Source organism: Pangasianodon hypophthalmus, chromosome 4 (assembly GCF_027358585.1).
Source record: "Pangasianodon hypophthalmus isolate fPanHyp1 chromosome 4, fPanHyp1.pri, whole genome shotgun sequence".
In the NCBI taxonomy this organism is placed as follows: domain Eukaryota; kingdom Metazoa; phylum Chordata; class Actinopteri; order Siluriformes; family Pangasiidae; genus Pangasianodon; species Pangasianodon hypophthalmus.
The window spans coordinates 7,662,525-7,673,777 of NC_069713.1; the positions used below are offsets into that span (position 1 = coordinate 7,662,525).

General features: G+C 41.4%; 1 protein-coding gene across 1 annotated transcript; it reads right to left on the bottom strand.

Annotated features, from left to right (window-relative positions):
- Positions 1–6,706: 6,706 nt before the first annotated feature.
- On the bottom strand, positions 6,707–10,040 carry exosc4 (exosome component 4). The gene is made up of 3 exons (XM_026914102.3): positions 9,691–10,040; positions 7,805–8,011; positions 6,707–7,371 (listed from the first exon to the last, which is right to left on the bottom strand). The coding sequence occupies exons 1-3, from the start codon at positions 9,859–9,861 to the stop codon at positions 7,012–7,014; spliced, it is 738 nt and encodes a 245-aa protein (XP_026769903.1). The 5' UTR covers positions 9,862–10,040; the 3' UTR covers positions 6,707–7,011.
- Between the last annotated feature and the right edge of the window lie 1,213 nt (positions 10,041–11,253).

Here is an 11,253-nt window from a genome sequence, read left to right on the forward strand (position 1 = left end):
GGAAGATAAGGACATCTACATCAGAATGCTCTTTATTGAATACAGTTCCGCATTCAACACGGTCATCCCCCATAAACTCACCCACAAACTGTTTGCACTTGGACTACAGCCCACACTCTGCGACTGGCTCCTAGATTTCCTGACTGGCAGACCGCAGACTGTCAGGATTGGAAATAGGACCTCAGACACCATCATAACAAACATTGGCACCCCACAGGGGTGTGTTCTCAGTCCCACCCTCTACACATTGTTCACACGACTGTGTCGCCTCCCACAAGGACAACATCATCGTGAAGTTAGCTGACGACACTGCAGTGATAGGACGAATCACTGGCGGAGATGAAGCGGCCTACAGGAGGGAGGTGGCCAGTCTTGTGACATGGTGTGAGGACAAAAACTTCACCCTCAACACGGACAAGACAAAGGAGATGATAGTGGACATGAAGAAAGAGAGGAGAACTCACAAGCCACTATTTATCCGAGAGCTTGAAGTGGAAAGGGTGAGCAGCTTTAAATATTTGGGGGTCCACATCAGTGAGGACCTCACCTGGACACTCAACACCACCCAGCTGGTTAAGAAAGCAGCGGCTGTACTTCCTGAGGAGGCTGAGGAAGTATGGCATGTCACCTAAGATCCTCAACAACTTCTACAGCTGTGTTGTTGAGAGCGTCTTGACCAGCTGCATCACTGTGTGGTATGGCAGCACTACAGTCAGGGATCGCAAACGTCTGCAGAGAGTGGTGAAGACTGCTGGTAAGATCATCAGTACTCCACTGCCCTCTCTGCAGACTATTTACCACCGCAGAGTCCACAGGAGAGCTGCCTCCATCCTTAAGGACCCAACCCACCCACAATACGGACTGTTCACACTCCTACCCTCAGGACGGAGGTACAGGAGTGTGAAATGCAGGACATCCAGACTAAGGAACTCCTTCTTCCCCTCAGCTGTTAGACTTTTAAATGGGTAGCCAGTGGACACAGACTAGTCTCACATATCTCATAGAATAGGTGGACTGAACTGCTACAGCTCAATTTGCACATTTGTAAATGTTACTGCTGCTATTTCTGATCAAATAGCTTCATTTCGATTTGCACATTGTTAAATGTGACAGCTGCTATTATTATTGTGTAGTTGCATTCAATTTGCTACAGGCTACGGTACTATTGTTTTGTACATAAGTCAATATTGCACATAGAGATATACTACATATTACTGCTACATGTGAACACATTACTGTTACTACATGTACTGTAATATTGTTTTGCACAAGTCAATATTGCACACTCACATATACAGATGTACATAGTCTATATTTCTATATATGTAATCTATATTTCTACTTCTGCAACATAGCTATACTTTATTATGTTTGTTTGTATGTATGTGTATGTCTGTTCTTATTTTTTACATAGTTTGCATTTGTCTTGGCATTCAATGTGGACAGCAAAGAAAGAATTTCATTGTACAGGGAAACTTGTTTTTCCTCACTGTACTCATGACAATAAACGCTTTGAATCTTGAATCTTTAAGCTACAAAATGGGGGGAAAAAACATGGACATCTCCATGTTCGTATTTTGTTAGGAACAATCTAGCAAGCTAACTTTGATGAGTGATGTATATTTTCCTCCTCAAAACAATGAGCTGTATAGTCAGTGTTGTAGACAGGTACTACCAACTTTTGAAAAAGAAAAAAAAAAGAAAAGAAAAAAAAACACAAGTGTGAAAAAGAGACAAGGTGTTGGTGGTGAAGGAGATCAGAAAGATAGCAAGGAGTGAGCTTATTCAGGCCTTTATAAAAAATAGACTTATGAGAAAACTATAATAAATTTCCTGGTTACACAATTGCACTATTTGACCATGTAGTATACAGATGTAGAAGGGAATTATTTATAATCACACTATCTGGTGTCACTCAGATGAGGATGGGTTCCCTTTTGAGTCTGGTTCCTCTCAAGGTTTATTCTTCATATCGTCTCAGGGAGTTTTTCCTTGCCACTGCCACCTCTGGCTTGCTCATTAGGGATACATTTCTAAATTAAAAATGTATATCCTGAATTTATATATTTCTGTAAAGCTGCTTTGTGACAATGTCCATTGTTAAAAGAGCTATACAAATAAAATAGAATTGAACTGAATAAAAGAGATGGAGGATTTTGAATCTTTTTGGAATCTGATTCCTGCAAGAGGGGAACATCAATAATCTCAACAGGTATAAAAATGTTGATGAAAATGTGAGACGAGCTGAGCTCAGGAATATTACTGAAGGTTGAACCGATGGGAAGTTTTGACTTGATGCTTGTGCAGTTATTTTGTGAAGCTGTGGAAGGTGAGGAACAACTCTGAAGCTCAAGATGGCATCAGCAAGGATTCTCTCCTCCTGGCCCTGATTAATGCAGTTGCAGACGTCAACCCAGAATTCACCATCTATGACCAGAACGTGAGGACACACACACACACACACACACACACACAAACACGAACATGCAGAAATGCCATAAAATATAATGTTTACTGCTGTTTGCGTAGGACGCCCATGAATTCCTCTGCCACTGTCTGACCCAAATGGAGGAGTCTGGGCACCTAGATGCCCAGTCCGGTCCAATTTCAAGTTCAAAATGAGGAACATTATAACATGCTCCAGGTATGACACTTATTTAGCTTTCTCCAACATTCAGTGATGCAGTTGTTGATTAGATGTTGATGCATGTTGTGTGTTGCAGCTGTGGATCTCAGCACAACAACAAAGTGGAAGTGTTTAATCACATCTCTCTGCCCCTGGTGCACAACTCAGTGGACCAGTGCCTCTATGATGTAGTTAATGTGAGTAACTCTCAGCCTGCTTCTGTTTCTTTTTCATATCTGTCACATCATATTATCACGGACATCTCTGTGTGTGAATAACATGTATATTGTAGAACCCGAAAGTGTTACAGAGCAAGTGCAAGGTGTGTGGAGGAGAATTTGCCAGCTTCAGGTGGACGTTCCACACTCTGCCAAGGTAAGGTTGCTACACACGCACACAAACACATACACACACTCAGCTCCAACCTGAATGCAGCACAAAATGTTTTAAATTAATTAATAATTATTATATAGTAATTCATTGAGCACTGGCTCCATGTTCTGTATGCACAGGTGATTTTTGTTTACCATTTCCTTCTGATTTTTACAAGTATATTTTTAGCCATACAAGCAACTCAACCAACAGTTCTTTTAATTATGTAAAGTGTGAAAACAAAACAAACCAACTAGCAATCAAACCAAAAGTATCAGTTTCGCTTTTTCATTCAAACTTAGCGAACAGACCAATATGTGTAAAGCATCTTAACGGTCCTTCAACATGGATGTGGATAAATCTGGCACTAAAATGAAAATATGTTTACAAAGTATGTAAATTAAAATAGTCAGATTATTCTCATCAGATCAACGTTTTGTAATACAAATGTAATGTAACGTAAAGAAACCAGTTCCTGCCAAAAACAGCTGCATCAGATAAGTTAGCCTTATCGAAAAATTGATAGAATTCCATCAAAAATTTCATATATATCACACATTTTAAGTACATTTTCTGATTTAGCTTTTCCGATTTTCCACCACAGACTTGTCATGAGCCAGACAAGGACCTGGTCAATCATTCATGCGTTGATTCTGGTCTGTCTGGTCTGGTTTATGATCTTTGTGCACAACCTCCAAAGGCAATGGTGCAGAAATTATCCAGCTGAGCACAAGTGCTGTAAGAGTGCCACCAGTGATTCGGATCTTCAACTCTGTCATTACTTTTTTAATTCTTTTCTCTCCAGGTTTTTGATTCTGCAGCTGAACAGGTCCAAAGAGACCAAAGACTATAGACTCATCAAGCTGGAGAATCCAGTGGTCATCAAACCTGAGCTGCAGATAAACACTCCAGAGCAGAGGTAAAAACACACACATACACATACACACACACGCGCGCGCACACTCTTCTTTTTTTTCAGCTGAACATTTCGTGTGTATTGCAGCTGCGTTGCGGGCCACACCTACCAGAAAAGTGTTTTCCTATTCAGCCTTTCTCAAACAAACATGCCCCAAACAGGTATGTTGTACCTTACATATACACATCAGTCTATAATGGAAGTCAATGATCATTTATTACATTCTACCTTCTTTAAAGCAATATCACAAGCCTCTAATCCAAGAGAGTCGTCTAATGTTTACAGCCAGTATAAATCACATCCAGATTAATTAAAAAAAGCTAATTTTTCCTTTGTGCCTTCCTTCTTCATGTAGAGAACAGCAAAGCTGAGGCCAGAGAGACAGACAGAAATGAACTGGTGAGAGAGAGACAGAGAGACACAATGAAAGATGAAGTGAGAAAGATAGGAAAGAGAGTTGGGAAGGATTCAACACTGCCTGTAGTGTGTAGACTCGAGTTGTTTGTCTGGATGTGATCTGTATTGTGATGTGTGTTGTTTTTAGGGTGGATCAACTGCCACATATCGACTGATCAGTGTCCTGAGCCATGTTGGAAGCACAGCCGACTGTGGTAAGATATAAACACACATATACACACATGCAACACACAAGTTTACATACTTTATAGTGATCCATATGTACTATTGCTGTTCACGTCCCTTTACCAGGACATTTTTTGAGTGATTGTTCCAGCCACACTCCTCACCAGTGGATGACCTACAACGATGAGCTGGTCACTCTGACCACAGAGACGGACGTGTTAAAGATGAGGTCAACTAGCGCCTATGTGCTCCTCTATGAGAGAGTGAGCACTGGCTGAAGCCCTTCCTCTTCTCTAGAAAGCTGCAAGAAGATGTGGTTGCTGAAAGAAGGGGTGATGCAGATGGAAGATGGAGACTACGCAGCATTTTGCTAAGTATCTTGTGTGACGACGCTTTTGTTCTAGTGTAATTCTCATTGTGAGTTAAGTATGGAGGCGGATCATGTTAATGACGCTCCACCAGTGTAGCAGGTGTCTGTCGCAGCCAGACGACCTGCACCTGTGGGTTCGGCCCCTCGGACTGGTGAGTAGCTCGATCACTGCAAAGTAACAGTCCAGGAAGTGATCCTGAACTCTAGAGCTCCTAGTACGCAGGCCATGTATGGTCTATATGGGCACAGAGCATATATGTGGCTATGTATGCATTTTGTGGGCACTGCTGTATAGGGCAAATCGCCATCTATGCTGAACGTGTATGTGGCAGCCATTTTGGCTAACCACATCACAGTGGATAACATCTTGTTGGCAGCACACTACCACGCTCCCCTGTTAGAGTCCCTTAAAACCTCTGCATACAGACCCGTACAGGTGAAATGGGTATTGTTGAATAGTCTTTTTGCTTGCGATCACATCAGCAAAAAGGGTGGAATACCTGCATGCCTTGGTGATAAATTCGCCCTGCATGCTTTACTGGCCAGATGATTCTGGAGTGACCTTGTGGCTGAACCCAGGGTTCCTGCCTAAGGTTGTTTCTTGGACACTGTAGAATTGTAGCTAAACACTTCTGCTGTAATCACAATCCCCCTGATGTTCATAAAGAACATCTTTTCAACACCCTCAGGACTGTCTATATAGTACGTGACTGAGGAAGAGTAATGATTTATAATCTCACTATCCGGTGTCACCCAGAAGAGGATGGGTTCCCTTTTGAGCCTGGTTCCTCTCAAGGTTTCTTCCTCATGTCATCTGCGGGAGTTTTTCCTTGCCACTGTCGCCTCTGGCTTGCTCATTAGGGATTTAAATCTACATCTAGATTTCTGTCAAGCTGCGCCACTGTCACTTTGTGACGGCATGTTTGCGCACGCACACTACTCGGGTGTTAGACACCACCCCTGGCAGTTATCCAGTGTTCACAGTGGGCTCAAGATCTTTCACCAGTAAATTCCATCTATCTCAAGTTGAACAATTTAAATGTCTGCTGGTGTTTGCAGCTTTAAGACTGACAAAAATAAATTGTGTTCTCTAGTATGTGTTTTCTTGTAGCCTTTTTTGTAATCGTATACAAACCCTAATAGCCTATGCTGTCTGACTTTAACATCTTTCTCTGATGTATCTTAGCTTTATATACATCAGATTTGATACATTTAAGATGTATCTTAAATTTAGAAAATTAAACATGTTGTTTATCAGGGCTACTTAGCGATACCTGAATTAACTAAGTATCTAAGCTGCTGTTGAACACAGTGCACAAGCAAACATGGTTTATTTAATTTACTCAAGTGTCATAATGAGCTTGCAAATCATGCAGATACAGGTCAAGAGCTTCAGTTAACGTACACATCAAACATCAGAATGAAGAAAAACTGTGATCTCTGTGACTTTGATTGTGGCATAGATGTTGATACCAAATGGGCTGGTTTGAGTATTTTAGAAACTGCTGATATAGTAACTCACTCTTTACAACCGTGGTGAGCAGAAAAGCATCCCAGCATGCACAGAACATCAAACCTTGAGGTGACAACAGCAGAAGACCACATTGGGTTGATTGCATAACTGCATAAATAAACATGTGTATATATAGGTGTTGCTGTTAAAGTGACCACAGAGAGAGAGAGAGAGAGAGAGAGAGAGAGAGAGAGAGAGAGAGAGAGAGAGTATATATTATATATATATGTATGTAAAGTTGTTTTGTCTGACCCATCCCTCTGATCTCTGGTATTGCGGTGACATCACATTTGTGATTTACTTTTATTGTAAATCACAAATGTGATGTCCCCCCCAGTATGTAGTTAACACACATTGCACTGTGCCTCAAGTGTTAATTCTTCCTTTATTTCTTTACTTACCCAATGACCATGAGCTGTTCATGAAATACAAAGCTTACGATACAAAAATATTATTAAAGAGCTGCACCGTATAATCTTAAACATCCTGCACCAATGTAATGTCTCTTCAAACACAAAGCACCTGTGTTTTAGACATCAAGGTCTCCTGGTCAGTCAGTATTTTCAGACCGAATGCATTCAGAAAGAAAAACAGTTTATTACGTTCTACAGACCAAACTGCAGCAGGACTCTTCATTCTCGCGTCTGCACAGAAACCTCCTGCAGGTGCTGGCGCACAACACTGTCCAACACTTTGCTGAGCCCCTTACAGGCCACCGTCGCTGCCTCCATCAGCGCTGGCAGGTGGTCCTGGTGGAGACGCGCATCCATCTGCACCAGTGCGATGTTCTCACTGCGAGGCAGAAGTGCCAGGGACAATGTGGTGCCACCGCCACTCTCCTCGGCGTGGCAGAGGTCAGCCAGTGGCGTGTCCTCCACAAAGCCGGCCGTGCAGGCACACACGTAATCACGCATGGGGATGCCAGCATCCACCAGGGCCAGAGTAGCCGCATTAACACACGCACTGTAGTTTCCACCATCTGACTGGAGGATCTGCACAGGAGAACAGAATTTATTAGTGCACGCACCATGAACATCACTCGTCATAAGTTTAAAGTGCAGTTATGTGGATTATTTTCACTAAATTACATTTAATTGTGTTACCAGGAATGGCCTTAAATACACAACTGGGGTAAGTGTTCCTTAGCATGTTTTGTTCAAAGGGGGATAACTTTCCTCTTCTTGGGGATAACCGTGTTATTCCCGAGGGATGGCACTACCCTTCCTAGGAGATGATGTTCCCATCCCTGGGGACTAACATTTCCTCAGTGGAAAGACGGCGACTGTCTTACAACTGGGACTGCGTTATTAACATTTAGTTCCATCCAGCGAGAGTTTTTGTGGCTGGTTGTATAGGTGGCATGTTTCTAAAAGGCAGGGAACCTTGTATCTACATAATTTGGCTGAAGTAACCAACATCAGGTACCTTAACATAGATGTCTATCTGGGAGCGTGGGTAGAGCTGGGTGAGGACGGCGGCTTCGAAGGTCTGTTTCAGGTGAAGACTCATCTCACTGGACTTGCGATCGCCATGCGGTCGTCTTTTTCTCTCCGCCGTGCTGAACGTGGCCATGCTGTATTGACAGTTAATGACCGCACGGTCGTGTAGGGATTTACTTCTGGACCCTCGAACCTTAAAGAAAACAGTGAAGGATGAAGGGAAAAATAGTAGGGGTGGACAAATCACTAACGGAAACTGACTAGATTAAAAAGTGGTAATTAATGCTAGTTTGTTAGTTAAGTCTATTAATACTAGACTAAGGGAAATGAATGAGTATATGACTATTATCCACTTTCAACAACTTCTGTATGGACCACATCATGTTTGTACCTGCGACAAAATGTCAACAAGTCGTTAGCCAACGTTTCAGCTATGAGATGTAGTGTTCTGTCATTGTATCACACAGAAGGAAGGAATAAAACACTTGAGGGTGTGCTTTTACAGGAAAATAATCAATAACAGGGTGATGTGATGCAGTCTAATGTGAAGCAGAGTTACAGTTAGCACCCAGAAGTTGATTATTGTCCAATAACCAAAGTGTTTTATTCATCTTATATCGCATCAATTTGCCAGCAATTACAACATTTTCATTTAATAATGAAAACACATTGTACTTTTTAATGGTTCATAGTTACCTCTGCAAAATAAGTTAGTTACTGTTATCACTTACACAATATGGCCAAAAGTATGTGGATACCTAAGTACTGAACACCATTCCAAAAACCATGGGCATTAATACTGAGTTGTTCCTGCTTTGCTGTTATAATAACCTCCACTCTTCTGGGAAGGCTTTCCACTAGATTTTGGAGCGTGACTGTGGGGATTTGTGATCATTCAGCTACAAGAGCATTAGTGAGATCAGGCACTGATGTTGGGTGAGGAGGTCTGGGGTTCAGTCGGTGTTCCAGTTCATCCCAAAGGTGTTCAGTGGGGTTGAGGTCAGGGCTTTGTGCAGGACACTCAAATTCTTCCACTCCAAACTTCACACACCATGTCTTCATGGAGCTCACTTTGTGCACAGGGGAATTGTCATGCTGGAACAGGTTTGGGTCCCTTACTCTCCAGTGAAGGGAAATTGTAATGCTACAGCATACAAAGACATTCTATACTCTGTGCTTCAGCCTTTGTGGCAACAGTTTGGGGAAGAACCACATATGGGTCTGATGGTCAGGGGTGCACATACTTTTGGCCTTGTAGTGTATATAAACTGTTGTTCCCTCAACACCCTGTCTTTTTTTTTTTCTCTTTTCAAAGTTAATAAGACAAAACAGCACACCTTGTCACACGTTACAGAGAAATCAGAAAGTGTAAACTCCTCTGTCCTGAAGACTTCCCCATGGTGGAAAACCTACTGACTGTTACAAAGCACTGGCACAGGAGACTTTTTTTTAATAGTTTTATTTTCCTAAATTTTTAGATTTTTATATTTATGCTCCTAGTTTTCATAGCTTTATAGTTTCTTTATATTTATGCTTCTCATTTCATAACTTTCTCCTCTCTCTTTTACTTTCTTATCTTACAATGTTTACCTTATTCATATTATTTTTATTTCTTGTATTTTACTGTTAAATACTAAGCATCAATACACCAAGACAAATTCCTTGTACATGTAAACCCACGGTACTTGGCAATAAAGCTGATACTGATCCCCTCTCTCTCTCTCTCACACACACACACACACTCACTCACTCACTCTCCCTCCCTCTCTCTCTCTCTCTCCTAGGAGGACTTTAGCCTAGCCAGTGTTTGGAAAGTGTAGTGTGTATTTTATGAATGTGGGTTAGACAGCAGTAGTGTGGATGAAAGTGTACCTCATGCGGTCCGTACACCACCGCCAGCGCCTTCGTGTTCCCCTGCTCCATGTACGCAGATCCGTCCGCCTGCCCGAACACCCCCATGCGGGCCTGCACCTTCCGCAGCTCGGTGGCCTTCCGTCCGTCCAGCCGGTAGCCCTGATCGGACAGCAGCTCGAGTCCAGCCATTTGGGAACTTACCGAGTTTTTCTTTTCTCCTGTGAAATGTTCAAATCAACCGAACAGGAGGCGCCATGTGCTGATTTGCTGCTACTGGTTCTTTTTTTTCTCCCCAGCCACATTCCGGCAAGTCCCGCCTTCTGATCTCTGATTCGCTAGTGTGTGCTTAGAAGGAGTTCACTGATTGGGCAGTTCCAAGGCCTCACGTAACCGCAACAACCAGGTGGTGATTTATTTTTATTTTATTTTTGATATCAGATATAAACAGATAGAGAGGCTATGTGGCAATGACAGAGAGGCTACAAATACAAACGGACAAAAATAGATGAATAAAAATCTAAAAAAATAACAAAATAAGGCACATAATAACAACAAAAATAAAAAAATCCAAAAAACGCCACAGTTGGAGCACAGATTTCATGTTTCAGTAGCTTTCTTGTTGCATATAGTAGTCCATATCTTTTTTTTTTTATTTTTTTATTTTTTTTTATTAAACGACAAAAAATGAGTTTAATATTTAACACCTTACAGGAAGCGAGATTTGTCAGAATACGGGTAGGGGGACAATGACGTCTTGATACCGCGACACTGATTACGGGTCCTCGTTTGGTGCAAAAATGTCCAATAAGAAAATGAAAAAAGCAACCACTAAGAGGCCTGCAATAGATCTCCCATCTCCTTGAGTTTAAATAAAGTATTTCATCAAGTCTTTATCAAAAGGCGCCATTTTATCTGTCGTTAAACTGCACCTGAACATGTCATTTTTAAACAATTACAGTTATCTATGTAAAATAATTGTTTAATGTGTTTTTGTAACACTTTTCAAATATATATATGTATATATATTATAAAAATATTCAAAACACTATTCAAATATCACAGTTGCCAGTATCTGAGTCTCGAGTTGCATTCAGTCATATTCAGGTGTCCACAAACATTTGGATGTCCAAGAACAGTTAAGCATTTTTTAATTGTATATTTGAGTGCATGAGCACTTTCACTGTTGCGGTGGATCTGGAGCAAATACACCCTGAATGGGGCACCAGTCCATCACAGGGCACCATGTGCACACACACACATTCAATTTTTTTTTATTTGTACAGCACTTTTAACAATGGACATTGTCACAAAGCAGCTTTACAGAAATAAATAGATTCAAATTAAATTAAACCAAAATTAATTGTAAATATGTGAATTTATCCCTAATGAGCGAGCCAGAGGTGACAGTGGCAAAGAAAAACTCCCTGAGATGAGGAAGAAACCTTGAGAGGAACCAGACTCAAAAGGGAAACCATCCTCATCTGGGTGCTAATGGATAGTTCAATTATATATAATCCCCTTCTATAACTGTATACTATATGGACAAATAGTGCAATTGTGCAACCAATAAATTCATCAGTT

Coding starts and splice junctions, on each gene's coding strand:
- exosc4 (XM_026914102.3), bottom strand. CDS start 9,861: ATGGCTGGACTCGAGCTGCTGTCCGATCAGGGCTACCGGCTGGACGGA. Junction 8,012..9,690: donor TGGTGTACGGACCGCATGAG/GTACACTTTCAT, acceptor GTTTTCTTTAAG/GTTCGAGGGTCCAGAAGTAA. Junction 7,372..7,804: donor AGATAGACATCTATGTTAAG/GTACCTGATGTT, acceptor TCTCCTGTGCAG/ATCCTCCAGTCAGATGGTGG.